This window comes from Diceros bicornis, chromosome 32 (assembly GCF_020826845.1).
Source record: "Diceros bicornis minor isolate mBicDic1 chromosome 32, mDicBic1.mat.cur, whole genome shotgun sequence".
NCBI classification, from domain to species: domain Eukaryota; kingdom Metazoa; phylum Chordata; class Mammalia; order Perissodactyla; family Rhinocerotidae; genus Diceros; species Diceros bicornis.
The window spans coordinates 31296171-31323435 of record NC_080771.1 but is presented as its reverse complement, the minus strand read 5'-3'; the positions used below and the strand labels follow the sequence as shown (position 1 = coordinate 31323435).

The 27265-nt window shown below is 45.6% G+C and overlaps 1 protein-coding gene across 1 annotated transcript in view; it reads right to left on the bottom strand.

Annotated features, from left to right (window-relative positions):
• Nucleotides 1–27265, bottom strand: part of PLCG2 (phospholipase C gamma 2) — a 149615-nt gene that overhangs the window by 7766 nt on the left and 114584 nt on the right. Inside the window, exons 24-31 of the mRNA XM_058528355.1 lie at nt 25842–25908; nt 23959–24116; nt 19032–19134; nt 17060–17269; nt 15398–15543; nt 14319–14433; nt 13160–13327; nt 8025–8113 (exon numbers count right to left, since the gene is read on the bottom strand). Of these exons, the coding sequence (XP_058384338.1) occupies nt 8025–8113; nt 13160–13327; nt 14319–14433; nt 15398–15543; nt 17060–17269; nt 19032–19134; nt 23959–24116; nt 25842–25908 (1056 nt within the window). The remainder of the gene's footprint in view (nt 1–8024; nt 8114–13159; nt 13328–14318; nt 14434–15397; nt 15544–17059; nt 17270–19031; nt 19135–23958; nt 24117–25841; nt 25909–27265) is intronic.

Here is a 27265-nt window from a genome sequence, read left to right as displayed (position 1 = left end):
TGTGTTGGTTTAGCTTTTGTCAATATCATAAATGAGATTTCCCATCTGTCCCTGCCTCCTCCCCCCATTTCCAACTGTTATTTCTGGAACAGAGAAAGTGGTTAGACTTAATAACTATAAGCCAAACAAAAATCAGTCTCCTTAAAATTGGAGTCTTTATTTTTTAAATATATAACCATAATTTGCAAACAGAAATAATTTTATCTCTTTACCACAATTTATACTGATTATTTCATTTGGTTACATTTGTGGTATCTAGTGGTTTATGCTTTTTCTCACTAAATATGTGGCTAACTGTGCCAGTGTTCGACCATTCTTGCATTGTTGGAACAACATACTCAGTTAATATATTGTTATTCTAGTAAACAGGTGGAAACGACTTGTTACTTTTTTTTTTTTTTAAGAATTTTAACATCCGTATTCATAAGTGACATTGATCTACGACTGTACTGGGGGACAGGAGAGAGAGGCATATTATCTTTCTCCAATTTTGGTATGAAAGTTATATAGCTTCAAGACATTAAGTGGAGTATTACCATTTTTCTGTTGACTTCAGGGGGTTAAAACTGGAATTGTGTTCTTTAAATCCAGGTAGAACACAGCTACAAAACCATCTAGACCTGATAGCTGTTTTATCTGATAGGTGCTTTATCACCCTTCAAGTATGTTCTACTGGACTTTGTCTCGAAGTTGTCTACTGCTTCTTCAAACAATTTTAGCCCATTTACATTCCTCAAGGCAATCACTCATTTCCTCTAGTTTTTCAAATTTATATTCTCATTATTTGGGGTTCAGTCTCCTTTTCAATATTTACTTATACGTTTTTGCTCTTACTTTGTTCTTTTATTAAGCAGGCGGACTTTATTCAATTGGTCTTTTCAATGAATCAGCATTTGTTTTATTTTCTTCTATTGTCTTTGTTTTGCATTTCATTCACTTGGCTTTTATCTCTATTTTGTTCTTATTGTTGTTTTAAAAAATTTTTAAGATGAATATTTAGTGTAGGTGTTTTCAGTCTTCTGTGCAGTTTTAAGGTAAGCACTTTCCTCTTCTAAATATCATTACAGCATAAGTGATTTACTACTTTCTAGGTAATTTGCTTGTTTTGATTTATTTCACCTAGGAATTTTTATTTTCAAATAGTGAACATTTTGGCCATCTTTTTATTATCTTTCAAATTTTATCAGGTTATAGACAAATTTATTAAGGTTTCCTTTGTGACCAAGTATGCAGTCAAGCTCATCATTTCTGAAAAATAGAAGAAAACGGTGTACATTATCCACTTGTAGGACACAAAGTTGTACATCTCTAAAATCAAGCGTCTTAGTCACATTTGATCATCTGTCCTTGCTGATTTTTTGAATACTAGACATTCCAAATTCTGAAAGATTGTTTTTATCAAGTAATCTTCATATTTGTAGGAGCTTTTGTCTTATATATTTAGCATAGTAATGCTGCTTCCTAATTAAACACCTATGACTCTTGTATCCCTTTTGTAAACCAAACATTCTATCGTTAGAATTGTTCTTCCCGATGCTTTTTGGTACTTTTCATCTTAAATTCTACTTTGATATTAACTTTTCCTTCCCAATTCTTCCCAATAACTCTTCCATTCTTGTTTTTTTTTTTTTAAACTTTCTTTCTTGTTTGTTTGAGGCTTATTTCTTATAAACATTGTACAGTTGGATTTCTTTGCTTCTTTTTAAATAGAATTCAGTCCATTCACTGAATCAAATATAAGTTACATCCATTCCATTTTGATTATTATACATTTTTAATTTCTTCTTTTATCCTTTTGCTTATTTTTACTCTCTTGGTCAAGTTTCTGTTTATCTCCTTTTTCCTCCTATTTCTCCTCTGCTTTTCAATTCTTATAGTGGTTACCTTCAGTTTTTTAACAATCCTAATTAAAATTACATTTTCTTTTTACATCAAAATTTCAGAATTAACTCTCCCCTTGCTGGATGCTTTATTTGCCTACTGATCCCGCAGGCATCAAAGTGAAATCTTTCACGACACGGTTTTGCTGATATTATTTTCAGTTCCAGACTATTATGAAATTTTTCATTATAGTGTATTTCTTCTGTTTCAAGAATCCTTATTTGACACTTAACATCACAAAATTTCAATCATACTATTGTCATCCTGCAAAATGTAACTGCACTACAAAATTATTAATTATTTCTACCTCTTCATCTCCCTATCTGGAAATCTCCCTTCGCATTAAAGTTTCCATTGATTCAGGTGCTTTCTTGGGTGAGATAAACAATACATAAAATCTCGCATACCCACAAGTACATTTCCATTGCCTTGTCATGTGAGTGGTTGGACACTGAATTCTTCTGTCTTACTAGACTGCAGATGACATTCTATCTTCTAGTGTCCAGTGCTGAAGAGCACAAGTCCAATGTGGGTTTTTTTGGTTTTCTTTCTGGATAACTTGGTGTGTTGAGAAGTTTAGGTTTTTTATTTATCCTTGGAATTCAAAACTTCTACTGAACTATGACTGGGGTTACGGGTGTGATTTCTATTCAACCCTTCAGGAACCAAGTGAGCCCTCTCAAGCAGTAAATCAGAGAAAATCCCCTCTATTTACTGTTTCATTAATAGCTACCCACCCATCTGTTCCATTTTGTCCTTCTGGACATGCTCACGTGTTAAGTCATTTTCATCTGTCCTCTGAGCCCCTCTTTTCCTTCATGACTTCCACCTCACGATGGTATGGCTTTGGATTGTGAAACATTTCTTCCACGTGGCCTTCTGGGTCACTAATGCAGATCTCTCTATTTATATACTGAATTTTTTAATTCAAGAAATCTTTTTTTTTGCTTCAAATTCCAGAAAGTCTTGTTCAGTGCTTTACTTGGATACCCTTGAACGTTCTTATGACTTATGTGTTAGGGTTCTCATGGGATGCTTCCAGCAGCTGTATGTCAACCGCTAGCCACCTGTACCAGGTATCCACCTGAGTCTGTCTTCCTCTTGTTGCTCTGTGCCCTTTTTTTTTTCCACTGCATTCTCATGGTTTTTTGTGATCAGCAGTCACATCGAGTTGTTGGGTCTTGGTGGGAGGCATAGCAGTTTCTGCTCTTCAGCGCCGGCATTGGGCAAACTTTGGTTGTTGAGGCATAAGGAGGGCCTTTCTCTATGCCTCCAGGTCTCCACAACTGCAAAGAAATCTTCCCCAACCTCAAAACTGGGACCAGCTCAGCTCCAGAGTGCAGCACCCCATCCTGGTCCTCCAGGACTCCAGAAGCGTGTGCCGCAGGCCTTCTCCAAAGGGACTCACACATCTGCTCCGGCTGAGCCCTCGCCAGGAACCACACAATCCTGGTCTTCCCACCAGGCCACTCCACCCCTTGCACCGTAGCTCTCGCCCAGCACAAAGCTAAGTACAGTCCACCTCAAGATCAGTATCCAAAGACCCGGGGCAGCCAATTTTCTCAAACGCACTCTCCAGGCCTTGCCAGCTTGGCCATGGATGATTATTAGGATGAATATTCAAGTTTCCATACTTTCTCCTGTCCCATTCTTCTGATCTCACAAGTTTAGATCATTTGAGTGGGGGCCCTTTTCAATTAATGGCAAGATTAGATATAATACATCAACTTAAAAGAAACTATTTACTTTCAGAGAACAATTTGACATGTGTTCAAGAATATAAGGTCTTTTTTCTCTTTTTTATCTATTATTCCATTACTAAATATCTAGCCTCAGGAAATAATTTTTAATCAAAAAATGTTATATGAAGCTCTTCATTATTTATAAACTGCAAATAACCTAACTGTCCATCAATGGGAGAAAAGCTAAGTGAATTAGGGACCTACACCTGATGAAAGATGCATATATGGCTATGAAAACCATATAATAACACAGAAAAATGCTTCAAGCCATCTGCGAAGTGGATCAAGGGCACACATTCACATGTATTATATGAATCCAACCATGGAAATATCATATGCAAAACATTATTAGGCAAAGGAAATATACCAAAATGCTAACGGTGGTTATGCACAGGTTGTTTAATGCGGATTTTTTTCACCCTCCTCCTTCCTTTCTTTTCCTACTTCTCAAATTAAATATAGTAGGTAATAAAATGGTGTTAAAAATACTCTTTGTAAGCCATCTATACAGCTAATGGAGTGAAGGACTGAGAATTGATAAAGTAATTGTGACATGTAAATTGTTTCTTCAGAGGGGCTTAAAGTGCTTATTGACAGTTTTCTGAGACTTTAAACTCTATCTCAGCAAATGTTTTACAAGTACACTCCATATCAGCCCTCACTGGATCAATCATTTGCTCAGAGAAGTCTTTCTTGAAGCTGTTTACCAGAGTCTCTCCCTGGCATCACAGAGGATACGGTGACAAATAAAACAAGGTTTGACCTTGGGCAGTGAAAAAACCCAGGTCTACCAAACACAACGCAGCTCCTGAGAGAGACCACTCCTCGCAGTGTGGGGCAGAATCACCAAACGGCACCTGTGAGTGGCTCAGAACCAGGTGACAGATGTGGAACTAAATAAAAGCTCGAGAACCAGCAGCTGAAAGGACATTTGCACACGCTCAGACAACTTTTCCACTACAGCTCCTTCAGAAACAGACCTGTGAGAGTCAACGTTCCACTTGGAACCCCACACAACGCTCCCACTGCCCCTCCATGCTCTGCAGTGGCATCCCCAACAGCACCCAACCCACGAAACTGCCCTCGTCAAGGAAGTCAAATCAGGATAAACACGTTTTCCTTTAAATACACGAATTTTCTCTGCTGCCGATGATACTTAATCATTTAAATTATTTATAATGTTTCGGATTGTTTACAACAGCTTTGCAGAGCAGTGTCTAGACAAACACTGTCCTACCGAAGTCTGAAACCCAATTTATCACTTCTTTTTTCGGTGTGAAATGTCTGCAGACAGGCTTTATGTATACAGAGAGGAAGCACTGGTTCCCCTTCTCCAGGCAACAGAATCCCAGATCCTTCAGTGGGCTGGGGAGACGTAAGCTTGACTAAGCCAAGAGTCTTCAAGCTTACTTTTGTTTTGCTAAAGGCCCAGATTTTACAATTTTACCATCCTGCTAAAATAGTTGATCCCACTCATTCTGTATCTGGGAATCAATCCTAAGGAAATAGTTCTGAATTAAAGGAGGAAAAGGGGAACCACATGAAGATGTTCATGAGAGCCTTACTTGTAAGTGGATTCCACCTAAATGCCCAGGTTGGGGGAATGATTAATCTATGGCCCGCCCACTTGATGGAAAAGAATCTGTCAGTCATTTAAATGCTAACAAAGATTAGGAAATAGTATAAAAAGTGCTTATCTCACTTTACAGCAGTGGTTCTCAACCAAGGATGCTTTTGCCACCCAGGGGACATTTGACAATGTCCGGAGATAGTTTCGGTTGTTATATAAGGGGTGTTGCTGGCATCCAGTGGGTTGAGGGCAGGGATGCTGCTAAACAACCTACGATGCAGAGAACAGCCCCCATCACAAAGGATGATCCAGCCTCAAGTGTCAAGAGTGCCGAAGTTTAAAAAAAAACCTGCTTTAAAGAAAAAATTATACGTGTATACATGAACATGTATTACTACTATTATTATTGTTGTTATAGTTACATAAAGAATGCATTGGCCTAGGACACGAAGGAAGCAAACAGATGAAATGCTAACTTTATCTACTCCCTTCCCCCCAATTATAAAACTACACTTTCCACACCATCTGGTCTGTGGTTGGTTTTTTTAACCATTTGTACAAAATAATATATTCTAGCTTAAGTCTTTTAATGGACTTTAGAGACCTCAGAGAGTCTTATTAATGATAAAGTGACAAATGCATAATTCATTCTAAAAGAGGAGACAATTAAGACGTGGGCATTCTCAACAAAGACTTGATGACAACTCAGTTGCCTGATAAAGGGAGGAATTTATGCCAACTTTCATGGCTGAGCGTTTCTGTCACAGGAAGAATCATGAAACGGAATTTTTTGATCCATAACTTAAGTGAAAACTATAATTTTCATATAAACAGTACATTTATTTTGACAGAGTCTAAAGCACTAACATTTAAATTTGTTTCAAAATGGAAAACTTTCATTATCCATCCCTTTATCTTTTTAAGACAGATTTTGTCATCATGCGCTTGTTTTATACCAACAAAAAATGAGGCCTTTGGCTATCACTGAGGCTCCTGGGCCCCAACTATTGTGCCTTTTAAGTCTCTGCTTCCTGTTTTTACTGCTTTCTGTCTGTCTTTCCTTATTTTCACATCCTCTTCCATCTCGGTATTTCTAAAATGCTTTGGAGTATAAAACGATCAAGGTTGCAAAAACTGTACGTAAGGGAAACAGTCATTCAGAAAAGCTTGATGTTCTCTCCTCTGAGTCAAGTTCATGAATTTTTAATACATGGACAATGGCTATTAAAAGGCATCCCCATCCCCGTCATCACCCTTCCCCACTAGATGGTTCTCAGCTATATTCTGCAAGTTGCCAAACAAGCAATTTCCCAATCACTGTTTGGTCCTTACAGCCAAAAGAACAACAGCACAGGCTGTGATTTCTCTACTCAGAGGAGGAACAGGACAGAAAACAAGATGCGTATCTGGCAGCACTGACCAAGCCCACATTAGCCCTCTGGGGTCCAGAACCATAGTTTTTCTAGGTTATCCTAAGATAACTGGGGTGACCACAGAAATCCCCCAGCACAGGCTGGGTTTTGTGGTAGGGGAATGGAAAGATCTTGGGAGATTGTATTGGCCATGTATGAAGCCCTGCAAAAACACATGCCAAGTGGGTTCCGTTCTATGGGAGAGGCCATCAAGAAGATTCTGAAGCTCCAGAATCACAGTAAATATCCAGATCTTCTCCCACCATCAAACCCAAGACCTGAACTCCTCACAGCTTGGTGCTGCACCCTGAGCAACTTCATCTCATCCTCCTCCATAGTTCAAGGAGGCCAAGCCCTTTCTACCAAGTCTACCCTAAAACTGGTTAATCAAAGGAAGAACCAAGTTATCTTCAACGCCTTGGTAAACCAAGAGGACCAAGAAGGCCAGCTCCTCCAGTAGCAGAGAGAACCACAAAAGGAGTGCCGCTCGCTATGGGAAGTTGCGGTCCATGAATTTCCTTCCCTGGGACAGGTCACGACGAGGCCTTGTTGGATGCTCTCAGACCTTGTAATGGATTACCGAAGACCAATAGGAGGGAAAAGCACCCAGGAAGGATCAGCTTATCTAGAAGAGCATTGTCTTGCCTGGCTCTTGCTAAAATGAAACTAAGGAACTTCCAAAGAGCTTCACCCTTTCCAACTACATGGCCTACTCATAGAATCGTACAGCATTCTCCAAGAAGGATGGGTCTTGATGTCAACGCAAATAATCCATAATCAATCCATAAATCAAAATTTGGGTGAGTTTATTACGAGCCAAGTCTGAGGACTACAGCTTGGGGCTTTCTTTCCCCAAAGAAGGAAGGGCACCAAAGAAGTGGGGTGTACAGAGTGGTTATATACCATCTTGGAACAAAGAGCATACATCACATGTGATAGGAACATCCCTTTAACAACAGTCACGAGATTGCTTTCCTGGCACAGCAGATCAGTGGTCACAAGGGGAGCACAGAAGGTCAGTAATTAATCCTTAGTTTTTAGGAAGAGATGCTTATTCTAAGGGCATCATCCTTGTCTTCGAGACATAGTAAATGTTTAAAGCAGATGTACAATGCATGCTCAACAGGTTACATCAGGCCCTTTTGGAAAAACAAGGTCAGGCCAAATTAGGTTTAAACCAAATGGCTTCCTCATATACTCCAATGTATCCTATTGCTTTTCGTTTATTTATCACTGGGAGAAAAAGCCTAGGACCTCTGGGGAAATCTGTAGCTAAAAGGAATTCCTCTTTAATGATGTGGCAAGTTTAGCTAGGTAATTCTCAGTGAGTTTAAGTCCATCAGCCAACTGTACGCTGGCCATTTCCACCCCACCAGCAGGCATAGCTCAGAGAACACCAACTGGTATTTCTCCACTCACCAGGACTGGCCGCATCTCACAGAAAACCAGGAGGGAAGCCAGCTCAATGTCTTCACTGTACCCATTCTTCAGAGGAACAGATCTAAATCCTGCAGCAGAATGGAAAAACAATGCAAAGGCAGGCAATTAATGACAGACCTTAGCGTTCTTGGGGTACCCAGGGATCACATGACCCATTCAAGAAGCACAGCGGTCAGTGTCCCATGCTGGGGGCTGACTTTCTGGAAGCCAGAGGTCCCATCCTGATTGTTAGGGAGAGGGACTCCAGAATGCAGCCTTGACTGACAGGTCCACTCAGAGAAGTGCAAAATATCTGCCATCTAGAAATGAAAAGGATTCACTCAGAAGAAATTAAAACCCACAGGGCATTACATATTGACTTTAGAGTGACTGCAGCTGTAGTTCAATTCCTTAAATACTCCTGAGGCCAAAAGACTCAAAAGAGTAATGAATCCTCGCATCCATTTCCTCCACTTAGCCCTTTACAAAGCATAGCCAGGGGTGTGTTGTATCTTTAAAGATTTCCAATCGGAGGCAATCTTCCTGTCCCTCGGCAGTTCGTGGTAGTATTGATCATCCTCCTCTAAAAGCCGTTCCCTATTTACAATTAGGACCTGTGTCTGACAGCCATTGAAATGTTTCTTTTTATTTAGGGAAGGGTTGAGACGGAGCTGAATCTTTCCCCCAATTAAGTAATGTTTAAGGCAACACATCTCAAAGTTGAGTTTGTTTGCTTGTTTTAAGTAAGTAGTATAAAATACACAGTAAAAATGAAAGTCTTGCTCCCACCTGCTCATAATCCCTTATTCCAGAAGGAACCATTGTTAACAGTAGCTTCCCATGATAGTCTATGCGTATGTCTGAGTTTCCTTTAAAATCACAAAGGATAATACCCTGACCCAAGCAATTCTGCACCTTACAATTTCCATTTAACATCGTATCATGGGGATTCACTATATGGCCCTTGTTCCACTGGAAAGCTATTTATTTGCATCATATCTACTGATTCGGCTCCCCAACTCTTTCCTCTGTGCTGTTGAGTTTTTGGCTTGTTCAATGATTATTCTTATTTCTCTTAGAGAACCTTTCACACGATCAGCAGATTTATCACCTTTAGATCATATCTACTGAATCTCGCTCTTTCCACCGCTTATGATGAGGAAATTGGCATGCTTACCCAAGGAAAGCTGCGTTTTTATTTCTACATCGACATGGTGTGTAATACTTGCGTTCCATTTTGTAAGCATAATTCTCCCACAAAGGGAGACTTGTATTTTTCTGACATTTATACAGCAAAGCTAAAAGAATATTACAAGGAACACTTGTATACCCACTGCCTAGATCTCACCATTAACCTTTTACTTGTTTTATCACATTTACTCAGCTATCAATCTATCATGTGTGTGCATGTGTATATATTTCAAAGTAAGATGAAGACATCTGTACCCTTCCCGCGAATATGTCAGCATGCATCTTATTAACCAGAGTTCAATATTTGCTCACAGTGTTCTTTTTCTGATATAAAATTTACACACACAATGCAACGCACAAATTTTTAAATGTCCAATGCTCGCCACCTTTTTACTGAAATTTTCCATCAATATTTTGGTTGGCTAAATTTGTCGTCTTTTGTTTTCTTCAATATGAGCTCACGGGACATAATCCCTGAACTGTGTGTGGTTTTTTTTTTCTGTTCTTTTTTTTTTATTGATGTTTTAATAGTTTATAACATTGTGAAATTTTTGGTTGTACATTTTTGTTTGTCCATCACCATATATATGTCTCCTTTCATCCCTTGTGCCCACCCCCTACCCCCATTTGTTCTTTTTTTTTTTTTTCCTCCCACTGAGGAAGATTCGCCCTGAGCTAACATCTGTTGCCAGTCTTCCTCTTTTTGTATGTGAGCCGCCACCACAACACAGCCACTGACAGACAAGTGGTGTAGGTCCGTGCCTGGAACTGAACCCGGGCAGCTGAAGCAGAGCATACTGAACTTAACCACTAGGCCACCAGGGCTGGCCCCTGAACTGTGCATGTTTAAATGCATCTGTCCTTGATTTTATACTTGAGTGACAGCGTGAGTGGGTATAAAACTCCCAGGTCACATTCTTTTCCCCGGAGGATTTTGGGGACATTGTTCTCACTGAACACTGCTGTAGAGACATTTTCTGACCTATTCCCCCCTTATAGGAGATGGGAATATGTTTGTTGGTTTGTTTGCTGGTTTGTTTTTGGCCTGGATACCCACAGACTTCTAGGAGTCTAGCCCAGTGCTCCTCCAACTTTAATGGGGATGGGAATCACCTATGGCTCTCATTAAAATGCAGATTCTGACTTGGGAGTTCTGGGGTGGGGCCTCAGATTCTGCATCTCCGAGGAGCTGACCTGCAGGGAAGGAGTCAGTCTAGGTGTTGATCAACTATTAGAATGTGCTGGAATGCTGAGAGCTCCTCGGTGTTCAAGGAGGCTGCGAGGTGGCCCACGCCTCCGAATTTGGAGAAGTGAGCCCTGTCTGCTCGGCTGGACGTCTCCAGCAACATGTACAGCTGTCCCTTGGTATCTGCAGGGGACTGGTTCCAGGACCCTCCACGGATACCAAAATCCCAGATACTCAAGTCCCTAAGTCAGCCCTCTGTATCTGCGGGTTGTGTGCCCACAGCTTCAATCAACCACGAATGGTAAACGTGGTAAACGATCTGCAGTTGGTTGAAGCCTCGGATGCAGAAGCCGCGGATACAGAGGGCCAACTGTACCTCCTCTCACTGCCCAAGTCTCATTTTCATGAGCAGCCCTTCATGTAGACTGGGAGTAGGGCTGAAAGGTGTCTGCCCATTTTGCCAAAAATAGAGTTTGATTCTGTTTTCATTCGTGTTGGTTTTGGTTGTGTCAGAGAGGAAAGGGAAACAGAGACAGATATCTTTCGAAGTAAGATTAGTATTTTTGGCTTATTAGGAGGAGGGGAGGCCTCAAGGGTAGCCTGCAGAGTAGGAAGAACACGGGGTTTGAAGTCTGACACTCCTGGGTTTGAATCCCAGCTCTAGTCCTACAGGTGACCTTCAGCAAGTTAATTAACATCTCCAGGCCCCAAGGTGCTCATATTTAAAAAGTGGAGATGATAAAACCCCTTTCACAGGATTGCTGAGAGGATTAAAAGAGAACGAGTTTAAGGCATCTAACACAATAAATGCTGTTTTCCTTCCTTCCCAAGCTCCAGCTGGCTTAAAAGCTTAAGTGCATCCCTAATGACAATGGGCCAAGTTTACTTTTGAGTTCAGAAAGCCCCCAATGCCTTATGCACAAAGGGATTGTTCATTTTGTTTCAGTCCTTCCATCAATATGGATGTACCAGGCATTGCTGGAAGCCGGCACGGACAGAGATAAGATCCTACTGAGAGCATCTCACAGTCGGGAGAAGGGTCACACTCTTCATCCTTGAGGTTTTGTTCTCTGTTTTTTTAAACCTCCAAGCTAAGTCATAGCATTTTCTACATGAATAGACACACTCTGGAGGCTAGGAAGGAGGGTTCATCAACTCTCCTCCCTCCAAGGCCTTGGGAGGGGCTCCAGTGCTCATGTCTCTCATCCTACAAGAGGACATCGGCAACGAGGGCGTAACAGCGGAGCCATCGTCTGTGCAGGATGAGTCCAGCGGAGGTGGGTTAGGAACGGCCGGGCACAGTGACCATAAAAAGAAATCTGTCCTAAGCCTTATTTATTCGGCTAATCTACAAGAGGCAAATTGCAAAGGAAAGAATTGCAGCAAAATTGCTGGGTTTAATGGAGTTTACAGTGTAGGAGAATTCACCGAAGGGCGTTGCCTAACATCAGGCCTCTGGGACTTACAAATGTGTATTCATTATTATTAAAAAAATCAGACAGTTTAAACATTTCTCAAGTTCTTGTTTAATCTACTCATTTGCTTAGGAATTTTTTTCCTCGATGATACGATAGGCAACCTCTGTCTAGCTCTAGTTTTCTCAAAGTGCCATCCAAGGGCCATCTGAGGAGCTGGCTAAACATGCAGATTCCTAGGTTCCACCCCAGACTGGTTGAATCAAAGCACCCCGGAGGGACTCAGGAACCTGTACTTTCTAACTGGAGTCCCCAGCATGCCTAAGGGGTCAAGCGCCCAGCGGTGGAAATGACCAGATTTATGATACTAAGAAAGGTAGAAATTTAGGGAATATCTCAAGTTTAGGGGGAAAAATAGGACCCAAGGTTTCCAAAGAACATCAAGAGAAAAGACTATATTTGTATATAAATCATTAAAATGATCCTTAGAAAACAGGGGAACAGTGACCTCACGAGGAATCCAGAAGGATCTATGATCTCATGCGTTAGAAGTACTAAGGGGAAAAAGGGGATTCAATATTGAGTGAGGGCCTGTTCATCAAAGATTATACATAAAATCCAGCAGGAAAGTAAATTAGAGGAACAGTATACAAGATGAGGACAGCCACATTCACAAAGTAGCAACATGGATAAACGGCCCTAGAGGCAGTACCAAGCTCACGGGTTCTGAATCCCCTCCCCTAGGAGAGGCTGTATGGCTGTGTTGGAGGAGTGGGGCTCAGTCTCTTGATTCTTAAGAGCTGATCACATGACCCAGCATGGTTTGGTCCCAGGCAAACAGAGAATGACTCTTCTCGAGCACAAAGGGGTTTTGTGTTTTGTTCAGCAGAAAAGAAAGAAATCAACCACCCCAATTTTATAGAGGAAGAAAGTGAAGCTCACAAAGCCTAAGTAACTTGCCCAAGATGACTGGGGAGAGGTGGACCTAAGATGGTAACTCATGCCAGCTGCTAAGGGCCTTGTCCTTCCCACCAGAGCACGCTGCCAGCCAGGAAGAGGGTGGGAGATCCAACTAGACTTACACCCTGGCTGAGAGAAGCAAACAACTTCCAACCTTTCAAAACGAAATCAAACTACAGCGCCAGGTGGGCAATCAACTAATAATCCAATTTTGCACGCAGACACCTGAGTTTGAAGAGCCCAGATCCCACTTCGCCACCTCCCCCCTACCCTGTGCTGAATGATGTGTGGCCAGCTCACAGGAACTACCACGAGATCAGCTGTCCAAGACACCCACTGAGTTTCGCAATGATTTAATAAAAACTAGGAAAAGTGCGTCTTACCTGATTTGATTCCTTTAATTGGGTAAGTGGCATGAGCAAGAAAGTTGGGATCACTGAACATATCTTCCTCATAAACCACAAAGCGCAGAAACGCGAGGTTTGGGTCATAAATTTCAAACGTCACCTTCTCCTGTGTTAGAGCCCAAACAGGGCTTAGGCCATTGTCATCTGGAAGGAGGTCAAAGCTCATTAGAGGCCTCATTCATCCTGCCCCCACCTGGTAAAACCATCTCTACATCTGTGGTCTGTGAATCTCCTTAGCAACCATGTCAATATACATCTATGCCGAGATCTAAGAAATAATCTTTTTCTTCCCAGTAGCAATCCTGGCAAAGCTGTTGTCACAGGCCTGGCCCTCAGTAAGCAGGCGGAGAAGACCACCTCCCGTTTATACATCTTCCATCTCAACTCTCTGGGATGCGGAAGGGACGGCAGGTGGACGGCAGAGCAGGAACAGGTGAGTCTGAAAGAGGTGAGAGCTGCATCGCTCATCTGATGAGGGAAGCGGGTTAGGCTCTCTCAAGAGGCAGAACAGGAGTGGGTTCTGGAGCTGTCAGAGCAGAACCAACCTCATAGAGCAAGGTAAGCAGAAAATCTGCTGGCCGCTACAAACACCAGTTTCACAGGCCAGCACGTGAGCTGTTCAGCGGGGTTACCTTTTACCAGGGGGCAGCAACCCTGGGCCTTAAAAGGCCCACAGATCACGTCTTTCTGGCTTCAAATGGAAGAACAAACATTTCTCTTGGCCTCTCTGCTCTCTATGGGATAAGATCATCCAGGTTAGGCTGAAGCCTTTGGGTCAGGTCAGCCACATCCTCTCTGTGTCTCTGCCTCCTATCCTTGGACTCAGTAGATAAAGCAGGTAGGGGCTGATGCAGAGAGAGGACCACCCGAGCATCCTGACGCAGGGAGCAACAGCCTTGCCCAGGACTCCCAGCACGAGTTGCAGACAGAGCAACACAGCATTGGGTACAGGTCCAACTATTTAATCACGTGGGCCTTTGTTTCCCCTCCCTGAGCTGAACCATAGTGGGCGAGAGGGATGAAGGAAAAGACGTGGACAACAAAAGTGCATTACAAAATCCCCAGTGAATAGCATCCCCAACATGTGATTCAACTTGTTTGAAGTTTAAAAGAAGAAATGAACCAGGCAACTTACTCACAACCGTTGTCTTAAACTTGCTGTTGTCATATTCAGCTCCACATATTTCCACCTCCACAAAGGGACACGCAATACTTCGTCCAAGTTTGGGGAGATGGCGAGCCCCAAGAACCTAGGACACCAAAGGTGAGTATTGGAATTCTCCTGGATCCATCCTCGGAAGAGCTAACAATTCCGCATGGGTAGTCTACCCTGGAGCTCAGTTAGGGTTCTAGAGTTGGACTGTATAAGTTCAAAGCCAGCCTCAACTTCTTCATGAAGAAGTCCTAACCCTTTCTGCAGTAGACACCACCGTTTCCCTTTTGTGGACAAAGAAATGGTGGGGGAGTTGGGATGGATTCCCAAAGCTGTTAAGGATGAGCCAGGATCAGAGCCCCCACACCACAGGACTCAACAGGTGGACCTCACCTGAGCACAGAAACACATACACCCCATGCCCAGGTGGGCACCCACAGAGACAGAGTTTAGTCACTCGATTTCCTAGCTCCCAGGAAAGGATGGGGGAGAATGTGGTATTCTTTTTGTAACTGGCCTTTCTTTAAAGATCTTTGGTTAGACCATTTTTCCTTCCTTAATCTTATGAGAAATGCAATTCATTTCTCTACCTTGCATAGTTTCCAAAAAAGGAGAAAACAAAAACTCTTACAAAGAGACAACACACCCTGTGAAAGTTGGATGCATCTGAAAAAGCTTTTAACCCAGAACTGGCCATTGGGGCGATAAACTCTCTCCTCCATAAAGACCAAATAGCCATTTCCAATGTTTTATTCCCTCTTTATTTGGCCAGAAGCTGACCTCACTGGGATCTCAGAGAGACCCTGCTGAACCCAGCAAGAGATGGATTCACACCTCACCCCCACAGGCACATGGGGAGGTGACCAAGATGGATTTGGGAAGATCCCCCTTCCCTTTTCCCCTGAAAAGACTCTGGAGTGCCCTGTAATTAAGATCCTGAAACACTGTCTGGGTGTTGATGGTTTAAACCAGAAGACAGGCCATCACTAGGCAGAGGGCTGGGCCCTCCCAACACTGCGTGGCCCTGGCCCCCTGAACAAAGAAGGAGAGCTGGGCCTTACCTTGACCGTCAGAGTCATCAGGATCTTCCTCTGGGACTCAGGCGGCATGGGGTCGTACTTCTCCGTCCTCATGATCTCGGGCTGTAGGACGTAGCCCGTCCGCCCATTGAGTGAAAACAAGGCATGGTTCATCTGCATGTACTTATCTGGGGAGCAAAGAGCACGGCTGCCATGAGTGAGGCAGGAAAACGCTGGCCCCGGGCCAGGCCATGCCAGGTGGGCAATGATTTACACCTTTTTCCAAAAATAATTTCAGGCAGTTTTAAAAATAGGTATCTGACTCAAAAATACGGGTTTATAAAAGTCCATGCTACTGCGAGAAAATATGGGATTTTTTTTAAATCTCAGACCAAGAGCACCTTTCCAAGTATGACACAAAATCCAGAACCATAAAAAAAAAGATCAAAACCTACTCAAAACTAAAAATTTCTAGATAGAAAAAATTTTCCATAAAAGTTAAGACATGCTGTAGAAAGAAAAATCATTTTATCTCAAATGACAGGTAAATATATACATATAAAATTTAACCTATTAAGAGATCTGATAAATGTATGCTATAAATACATACCCCCATTAGAAACACTGGGTAAGAAGCAGAAAAGAAAATGCAAATGCTTCCTAAATACATGGAAAAACTGGTTAATGTTACTCATAATAAGAGAAATACCAATAAGGGAAGCTCTAAGCACAATGTAACACCAATTTTCACCTATCAGATGGGCAAAGACCGAACAGTTTGATAAAACCAAGTTGGTGAAGTTATGCTGAAAAAGTGTTCAAATGTGCTACCAATTTGCATTCCCACCCACAATCTCTATCGGGGGTGGTGTGACCAAGCGTCTTCACTCAGGTACAGCTAGATACATGTGTTCAGTGGTTTTCCTCAGAGCAAAGTTGATCAAAATGCCAACATGGTTTGACCCACCTGTCCCACAGGTGTACTCCCACATCTGTGCAACGATGCTCACAGAAGGTTACAAAGGGCAGTGCCATCTGTAATAGCAAACGATGGGAACTAAGCTAAATGTGTCTCAGCAGGGACCAGTTGAATAAATTATGGTTCCATTCAGTGGAATCCTATGCAGGCATGAAAATAATACAAAGGACACCACTGACGACTAGATCCCCAAGAGAGACTTAAATAACAATGAAAGTGCAAAACACTGTGATTCATGCTAGCATTTGTGTAAAAAAGTTTTGCATGTTGGTTTTTTCCAAGCATGTGACTATCTCAGGAACAGAGTCTGAGCACGAAGCCCTCAAAGAGAGGGATGGGCTTGGAGAAGAGGAGAGAGCGATGAAGACAGCCACTGAACGCCTGTATCCAGCTGCGCCTGAAACTAAGAGTTGGCTCCTGGACTTTAAATTACGTGAGCTGATACATTTCCTTTCTCTCTTAAGCCAGACTGACTCAGCATGTGTCACTTGCCATCATGGAGAATGCCAAATACAAGTGTCTGCTGTCAGCCATGCCCATCGGTCCCCGTCATCACTCCAGGCAATTGATGGGCCTCACGCTAGCATGCTGGTTAAACCCGGACAGTTCCTAAGACAAATCACAAGTTCCGGGACACCGTGTCACACCGGTGGCCCCAGCAAACTGTGCCTGGAGTGACACCACCGTTATCTTAGATTTATTGGCCACAATCAGTGCCCCTTTACCTGCAGTCTGGAAATTGAGTGCCGCCATCTGGGAGCCACACAGCCAGAAGCGGAAGGGGTCGTAGTTGGAGGAGTCAACCCGCTGTCCCTTCGGGTAAATGCGGGTCAGGCCCTTCTGATTGTACTTCAGGAGATCGACGGGTTTCTGTCTGACGACACTGTCAGCCTTCGTCTCCACAAAGGAGCGGATTTCTCGGAAGTCGGGGTTTTCTGCACACAGAGAGGGAGTCGCCATTTATTCTGTGTCTCGTGCATTTTCCTAATGCTTGATGTGGTGGCTGGATGCAGGGGCTTAAAATGAAACCAGGAATCTCTCCCTCGGACAAGACATTCAAGTGGTTACGATGATATTGCCATAATTGGGACCGCTATGGGCTCTTGCCCTCTGGGAATCCCACACAGGGAAAGGGAGCCTGGTGTTCCCACAGACTTTTAGTCTAGGATTATTGTAATTTACTTTTTGTTTAACCAACAGCTTTGAACAGGAAAACACAAAAGTGATACAGTACAGAAAGGGGAGGGGGAAAGGCCTCAGGGATCAGCAGGCAGGGGGAGATCTTGGGAGCAGAAGACACAGACAATAGAGCCGGCTTCCTCATCACAGATGTTGTAGACACAAGATGAGTGAACGGGGCGTCTTGGTGAGGGGAGCATCAACTGTCCGCAGTAAGGGATGTGACAGGAGAGGGGCTGCCCGCACGGGGAAAGGGAGAATGAATGGGAACGTGCAAACAACTCTTGCTTGGATGGAGCTTTGCTCCTTCACATCAAACGTGCTGGAACAGCCCATAAACACAGTGAGCCCAGGCGGGTTCGGAGCTTCGGCATCTTTCCCTGCACGTGGAGGTGCCCGGGGACCAGCCTCCCAGTGACCGCTCACTCTGGGCTTTAGTACTATTTCTCTGGTCCTCCTGGAATCACAGATTCTTGAGATCAAAGATAGGAGTTGCTCAAAAGGCTTAAAGAAAGGGGGAAGAAAATATGAACGAGGTCATTATTAGATCTAAGCACTTGCTACTTTGGAAAATCTGGCAGAATTTTTTTTTTTTTTTTTTGGTGAGGAAGATTCACTCTAACATCTGCTGCCAATCTTCCTCCACTTTTTTTTTGCTTGAGGAAGATTAGCCCTGAGCTAACATCTGTGCCAATCCTCCTCTATTTTGTATGTCGGCCACCGCCACAGCATGGCTGACAAGTGGTGTAGGTCCGCGCCCAGGATCCAAACCTGCAAACCCCAGGCCGCCATAGCAAAGCGCACCTGACTTAACCACTATGCCATAGGGCCAGCCCCTAGAAAATCCATTTTTGAATCCTTCTGTGGCAGGCTGAATGATGGCCCCCGAAGATAACTAGGTCCTGATCCCTGGAACCCATGACTATGTTACCTTATAGGGCAAAAGGGACTTTGTGGGTGTGATTAAATTAAGGAGCTTGAAGTGGGGAGATTATCCAGGCCCTAAATGTAATCACAGGGTCCTTATAATAGGGAGATTTGACTACAGAATAGACGGCAATGTGACCACAGAGGCAGAGACTGGAGTGATGTGCCCACAAGCCAAGGAATTCTGGCAGCCTCCAGAAGCTGGAAGAGACAAGGAATAGATTCTCCACTAGAGCCTCTGGAGAGAGCAGGGCCCTGCTGACACCAGTGATACCTATTTCGGACTTCTGGCCTCCAGGACCTCACAATCCTGAATAAATACATGATGTTCTCAGCCACCAAGTTTGTAGTCACTTGTTGCAGCAGTTGTAGGAAACTAATTTGCCTTCTAAGAGAATTTTCCTCCTGAAGATACCAGAAGGGCCTGTTTCACCAACACCCCCACCCTGAGGATACACTCAAGGGGAGGCACCCACTCAGAGCAGCAAGGATGAGCAGCAACCACGCTCACTGTGCCCTCTGAAATGTCAGACCCAGAAGGAAACGAGAGTTTCCAGCGAAGTCAGCAGGCAGAGTCCCGGGAGACGGTACCTAAATTGTCCTTGGTCTTGCTGGTTGGCCTGCAGTAGACGACCAGGTCCGAGAGCTCAATGGCAATCGACTGGTTCTTCTCCCAGTACTTCATGTTGTTCTCCTGTGTGGGGCCAAGTGTCTTTACTTTTAGCGCTCAAGCTGGCACCTGAGAAATCCCATCCTCCCAGCTCACGTGGCAGGCATTTTCCTCCCCTCTGCGCCCTCTCCCGGCCCTCCTGCATGCTCAGATCTTTAACAGGGTTGAGTCTTTTACTTTCCCCTGCCCCTTCTCTCCTCCCTTCCTCTCACTGCTGAAACTCCTGACCAAGTTGTTTCCACCCAGGATGGGTGTCTAGCTCAGTCCCTGGCCACAGCTCTCAACAATAGATGCGGGTGAGGGGTCTTCTTTGTCACCAACCTTCTCTCCTTAGGCTCTTGGTCTCCTGCCCTATCCCTTCCCTAAAACCACACTGTTACAGTCTGTCAAATTCCAGTTCTCCAAGCCCATGACCTCACGTCCTCACGGGCGCTGTGGACCAACCACGGCATCCTTGTCAGGACGTGCTGCCCCCTGCAATGTGCACAGCCTCCTCCCACCTCTGACGTCATCCACCAGGGATCTGCAGCAAGGATCTGCACAAAGGTGTCTCTTCAGCGCCCAAGCCACACGCCATAGACTTGAGAGCCACTGCCCCTCAGGGACCCGCTGTCAAATCTATCCCCATCCGAGTAAGGATGAGCTTCTCACTTCACCCCAAACCAGGCATCCCTCTCAGGCCTCGCCAAATTCTGACTCACATCCTCCCATTGGCCAGGGGGAGCCTTGAGAGAATATTATATGCAGATAATAACATACACCATTTGGGGCGCTGCTTAGCTTCAGGCATCACACATAAGTGCTTGATGGATTTATCTAACGTAGCCCACACATCCTCTAAGAGGGAGAATATGTTTCCATTTTACAAAGAAATTGCAGCACACAACACACACAACACACACACTTGTCCCAGGCTACCCAGCGGGCCAGTAACAAGTCCAGATGCTTAAGCAATGGGCCTCACCCATCTTACCACTCTGCTTCATCCCTGATACACCACCAGCCACCAAGTCTTGAAGGCTTTTCTAAAATGCCCCAGAGTTCACATCCTGGATCCCTCTGAACCACAGCAATGACATCCTGCCTCCTCACCCTACAGCCCTCATCCTCCCTCCTCTGCCAGTCCATTAGATCCCTCCTCCTTCTGGACCCCGCCCAAATCATTCCTTCTCCAGGAAGCCTTCCTGGATAACTCCAGCCAGGACCGGAAAGGGATGTTTCTTTCTCCAAACTTTCTAGAGTGCTGTCTCATCTGGTGTCTACCTTGCACTTTCCCTCATCCAGCTGTCCTACATTGGTGCCACTCAACACTATGCCCAGACCTGTGTCCCCACTGAGACACATTCCTTGGGAGCAGGGCCCTGTGGGTGTCAAGTATTCAAGTGACAGGTGGTGATTTGCTGAGACGGGCTACATGACACACTGGCTCTGACAATGGGAACTGAAATCAGAGACACGGGTTCAAAAGCTGGCCCTGCTATTTATTGGCTGTGTCAACTGGGCAAGTCATATAATCTCTCTGTGCCTCAGTTTTCTAAACTGTAAAACGTGGCTAACATGAGTACTCACCTCCTAGGGAGGGTTACTGGAAGAACTAAACAAGGAGGCCTTAGTGCTCCGGCAGGTGTGTGGCAAACAAGTGGGGGCTACTCTGATTGCCCCGGAAATGCCCCCCCAGGCCAAGGACGAGAACGTCCGCTCTTTAAACAAGCAGGTGTGGGCCCTCGATTTCTTCTGTAAGAATGCCTTCACCCACGCGGGCTGACATGAGTTCTGGGGCCAAAGTGGACCTTGGCAAAGACCAGCAAAACAGCCTTTTACGTGAACTCCAGCAGTGGCCACATCACCAGGACAGATCTGAATGTGACTGTAAGCCTCCAAAATTTTCCCTAGCTCATCTATGCACACCCAACTTTCACCAGCCCTTCCACACTTCCTGAATGTCCTTGTACAAAGCGAGCCCTAGAGGTGAGGCTGGCAGGGGTTGTTTTGGGCAGGAAGGGTGAGGAGCAAGAGGCAGAGAAGACGTCAGCCAGACAGTCAATGGCAAAATGCTGGCAGGAGGACTGAAGCTTTACTTGTTGTCAAGCCGCGGGGGTTTTCTCCTAGTCCGCGTATCAACTTCGCTTTGCACTCTTGGTGGCGGCTTTCCCCATGGGGTTCTTGGGGACAGGAAACCCCAGCAACAACACAGCTTACCTCTAATGACGACAGAATTGCTTAAAACAAGGGGGGGTATGCCACACCTGTATAGAATTATGGAACTTTGGCCTCATAACGCACAGAGTAATGACAAATTACGGGGCGTCACTTTTTAATTATTTTATTGAGGTCATATTGGCTTATAACATTGTATAAATTTCAGGTGTACATTATTATATATCAGTTTCTATGTAGACTGTGTCATGTTCACCACCAATAGTCTGGTTTTTATCTATCACCATACAAATGTGCCCCTTTTCCCCTTCAGCCTTCCCTCCACACCCTTCCCCTCTGATAACCACTAATCTTTTCTCCTTATCCATGTGTTTGTTTATCTCCCACATATGAGCAACCTCAGCAGAAAACAGTATCAGTTCAAGATAAAATACCAGCTGCTTTTTCAAAATTGTATAACAATTATTATCCAGACCTATAGACTTTGCCCATCAGGCCATCTCAGAATTTGAAGTCGTAACACAGTTTATTGGTCAGGCCTTGGAAACTCACTAATTAGATGGATCTTAGTGACTGGTCTTTTGCCATCAACTGAAAGAAGCCAGAGATGGTGTAGAATTACAGAGCCCTGAGCAGGTTCTTAGGGACAGGCACAACTGTAAGGCAGTGAGCTGAGAGCTCATCTCATGTTGGGTTCCCAAAGGCAGGGTGGGGCCTTCTTCCCTGTTCCCACACCAGTTCCTCATACAGCTGGTAGTGCTCAGAGCAGGAACCTGGTTGATACTGCTGACTCCTGTTTTTTAACCTTCATGTGTAATAAGACTTAAAAATTTTTTTTCTCATGAAATCTTAGCAGATGTAAAAACTAATGATGTAAAAGGCAGAGAATTGCAGCCTTGAAGAGCTAAGCTTAATTTCAGAAACCTTCGTGTGGGGAAGAGGGATGACTTCAAGTGAAGTTACATTTTTCTCCATCAAGTGAAATGGAGAGAGCAAGGAGGCACAGGCAGAGGGTGTCATCACCATGCCCTTCTCCTCTGAGCCCCACACGTGGTCCACTCGAGAGGAGGCTTGCTTGAGTGCCTGAGAATAACGTCTACTGGAAACCATTGCTAAGAGCCGTCTCACTAGTGTTTTTCTCCATTCTCAGCTAGAGGGGCCCAGAATCCCAAATACTAGAACACGTTCAGGAGGGTCACATGCTGGCGAATGGTGCCATACAGATCACGATGACAGCATTCAACTGGCAACGAGAACACAGCTAGAAGAAGACGGGGGAAGTGATCTTTCAAAAGAACCCCAGGACAGTGGCACCCCGACTGCACCTCGGAGCTGTACTGCATCGGAGGCACGAGAGGGCAGATGAGATGGTGCCATCAGGAAAAGTGGGAACAGCCTTGTGGGCCACAAGCTCACAGTTTATCCTAGGTGCCTGGTAATGGTATGACAGCCTTAGGAAGAATGAGGACCCGTATGTAAAGCCTCTGACTTGATTCTGGGACAGGGAAAGACAGCAGGCCCTGCCAGGGAGGGTGCCTATCTGACTAGCCCTTTGCAGAAAGTCTTCTAAAGATGACTTCACTCCAGAGTGAAGGATGAGTCAAGGGGCTTCCAGTGACCAGAGATTGGCCAAGATGTGAGGCCCCCAGAGGGAAGGGCAGACCAGGCCACTCCTGGGTGACCCTCCAAGTACATTGGAGGAGGGAGACTCAAGGGTCAGGGGGGACCCAAGAGGTCCTGGGAAAGCTTGAAGATCAGCCCTTTGGGCCAAGATCTGCCTTAGAAGCACCTGGGTACATAGGAAACCCTAAAATTTCTTCCCAGCTCTATGGCCACAGCAAAGAGCAGACAGCACCTGACACTTCCCCACGTACTCCTGGTATAATGACAACGTGATGATTAAATACTGTCGTGACCGGAGTCCTTGCTGTGCCTCAGGCACCGGGCCTAGCTCTTTCCACACACCATCTCATTTCCTCCTCACTTCATCTAGTGAGTTACGTAATTGGTTCCTTGTGTTACAGACAAGGAAACTGAGGCCCAGAGAACTGTGGTTACTTGCCCAGCGTCCAGCCCTACCAGCACGCAAACTCCAGTCTGCCTAATTCTAAACCTCCTGTTCTTGCCCTGAACCTCACCCTTTTCAAAACACTTCCAGCCAAACACTAATGCTCCATTCAGGATACACTCTGAAAAGCTCATTCCCATCTAAAGTGGCAGCTCCTCCTCAAGACCGTAAACCTCTGGAGGGGAAGAACCGGGTCTTGTCGAGAACAGTATCCCCAGAGCCCAGGACTGCAGGGCCAGGGAGCTCAGCGAACGCTTGCTGTGGGAAGGATCGAGGCCACTTTGAACAATGTTTAGAAGCAAGAAGACATTCGAAATGAGAAATGCAATACTTTCTTGTTAAGATATGCTGGGCCAGACAGGCTCCAACGTCAAACGTCACTGCGCACCCTCTCAGCCTTCTGAAGGCCCAAACTGGACCCAGCTCCCCAGGGAGACCGCCAATACCCATTTCCTCTCCACAATGACCAGTGCTCCTCTTGTCTGAACCCACTCCATCTCCTCCCTGAATTCTGTGCGGCCCCTGGCCTGCTCCTGCTGCCCAGGCCCACCCGCAGCCTCAGCAGAGTGCCAGAGGCCTGCGCATACCAGCCCCACCTGCGCCCAGGTAAGCAGAGCGCCTACCTTGGTGTCGATCTTCCAGGTGATCTCGCGGATGCTCTGAAACCACTCGAAAAGCTCCTCCACTCTGTCCGTGGCAAACTCTACCGGAGGATCGCCCTGTTTCTTGGGCTCCAGGATAAAGACGAAAGGCTTCTGGTTTTTGCCCTGTGGGGCTTTCACTTTGGGAGACAACAAAAGTCCTGATCAGCCTGTTAGAAGGCCACGAGGATCAGACTTCACACTGCCCAAGCCACTTCCCTCGTGAACCCAACCAGACCGCCACTGCTATAACCACGGTCAGCGTCAACTGGGACGTCTGCCTTGTATCAGGCCTCTTACACACATCACTGTCTAAGGTACGCAACAGGCTGAGGAGTGTTCTCCAAAAAGATATGTCCACGTCCTGACTCCCAGGTCCCTGTGAATGTGACCTTACATGGAAATAGGGTCTTGGCAGATGTACTGAAGTTAAAGATGTTGAGATGAGATCATCTCCAGGCCCACACTAAATCCAAGAACTAGTGTCCTTCTCAGAGAAAGGAGAGGGAAACTTGAGACACAGACCCAGGGAAGATGCCCACTGAAGACAGAGCTGAGACTGGAGTGATGCCCAAGCCAAGAACACCAGTATTGCCGGCAGCCACCGGAAGTGAGGAGAGAGGTATGGAACAGGGTCTCTCTGCAGAGGAAGTATTTTCTTTAGGAAAATTAAGGCTGTGAGAGGAGAAATTATCTGCCAAATAATACCAGTAGCTAAGATCTCTGAGCTCTTATATGCCAGGCAACGTTCTAAGCGGATTATACGCACTATATCTTATTTAATCCTTATCACAAGCTTTTGGGGGGTGCTACTCCTGACGCCCATTTTACAGGAGAGGAAACGGAGACTTGCTGAGGGAAAGGAACGCACGGAAGGTCACGTAGCTAAAGTGGCAAAGCTGGGGCTCAAATCAGACCCGACTCAAGCTCCCTCTTCGTAACCCCTGAGCCATGCGCCTATGCTCTGCAAATACAGTGCAGGAGACAAGAGAAAGCGCAACTAAGTGAAGACACGAGCCCCGAATAGCCCAGTCCCAGCTTGTCCAGTAACTCACAGGCGGGTCCTGTGGCCACTTAGGACTTGGTTTTCTCATCTGTTAATTCGAAGAAAGAATCCCCCTCCTACCTACCCAGGCTAACGGGCTGATGGACTGCAGGGGGCGTGGAGGCCTGCTGCGGAAAGGCAGGCTGCTCAGAGAAGAAAGCCAGTTGGGCTCCTTGCCCAGAATCTCTCTCCCCACTGCCTTCAGCCCCTTTGTATGGAAGCTGCTATATGCCCACTCTAAAGCGGACACGGTCAAGGCCCAGGAAGGACCATGCAATCACACCCCTGCCACCACTGTACGAGCCTCTGTGCTCGGGGACACACTTTCGCTTCCTTCCTTGCACCAGACTCCAAGCTGGACTCTCCTGACGCCCAGGGAGCAGCCAGGAAGCTGTGATTCAGAGAGAAGTGACAGGCCCAGGGTCTTGTAGCGACTCGGAGGCAGAGCTGGGCTTAGAACTCGACACTCCCAACTCCGTGCTCCATCATAGCCCAGCCAACAGCTCAGCTCCTCTTAGAAGGTGGAGGAACCCCAGGTGGATCCCCAACACGACGGGATGATGTTGGGAATAACAGCTAACATTCGTCTAGCACTTGTTATGCACCAAACTCTGTTTTAGCACTTTACAGATATTAATAGCAGATACAACACTGCAATCATCGACCAGCCTGGCCCAATGCTCGGCTTCAGCCAGGGAACAAACTGGCATCCGTGTCAAACCTGGACCCAGCAACAGTCGCCCCCCGGCCTGGAGGGGTTCTGAGGCCAGGCTGGGGGGATTCGGGTGGGAATGCAGGCTAAGACCATGTGTCCACGTACCAACGTTATAGGTGTTGAGATCCAATATTCCTCTGCAAAGAGACCCTAAGGGATTGTCTTCAATAATCTGTGAAGAAATAAGACATAACTCACGTTAGCCTTAACTGGAATAATAAAAAGACAACCAGTTTCCAAAGCACACCGTTTAGCAGAGACACTGCCTGTGGAACTGTTTAAAATGCATTTTCATTACAGGATACATCCACGGGGAGACAGCTAAATAATGAAGCATGTTGCCGATGGGGACCTAGTAGTGAGCAGGTGCCACGGGTTCGCGTCTCAATTTCCAATCCATAAAGATGTGCCTTGTGAATTCCAGAACAGGTTTGAAGCACTTCTGTGGATCTGGTTTAAAAAAACATCCTAGACCCTTTATTCTGACATTATTATGAATTGAGACTATTTGGCCTCTGAAAGCCCAGCTGAAGAACCTTCTGTGGCTCCCCATGTCCTACGGGAGCAACACCCATGCTCTGTGATCTGGCTTTAAGGCTTTCCGGGCCCTGGTCAGCCTGCCAGCTCTACCTCCCACCACGCATTTGAACCACCCCAGGGTCCAGCTGAGATGGGGAATATCTTGGTCTCAAGAGGGCTGACAGAAGTGTGCATCTGCTCATCGCTTGTACCACCCCACGCCTCCACTAGGCTAATGCCGACTTAAGGCTAATGGTAAGGGCAACACAAAACAGACACAGCAAGGGGGTCACGTCTCTGCCTCAGACTGAGCACTCTGAACACAACCATGTTGCCACCACCACCCCTTTGCTCAGGCTGTACCTCCCACCTCGAACTCCCTTCTGCTAGTCTCTTGTTGTTGAACTCTAACTTGACTTTCAAGGCTCAAATGCCCCTTCCTCCATGCAGCCTTCCCAGATTGCCCCAACTCTCTTAGAAAATTTCTTGGGCTCTAACAAGACCTTCAAGTCCTCATTACAAAGAGTGCATCCTTGGTGCAGTGCTGTCACGCTGAAAGTAGCTGCTCTTTGAGCCTTCTGGGCAAGAGGCGGCGGGGAACAGACACTAGGTTTGCAATGTCACCAAGAGGGCCTCAGCTCACCTTCTACTTAGGCCTGCTTGCTTACTCACGCCAAGCACATTGTGGATATCTGGCTGGCCAAACGAAATGTGTTTCATTTGCAAGCTGCTTGAAGCGAGGGACAAATTCCCCGTTTGGCCATTTCCACTCCAGCAGGATTTCTCCTGCACAGGCAAAGCCTCCTGGCCCAGCACAGCCTGATTACAGCAGGACAGGCTTGTCACGGTGACTTTCACCCGTGACAACTCGGGGGACAATCCCGACGTCCATGTCACTCTGTCGTCCCTGTTCCGGAGCTCCACGGGGACCCCACGGCAGCACACGTAAAATGCACCCACCGAGACGGCTCAGAGGACGCCCCGAAGAACGGGATGGGCAGGTCCTCTCC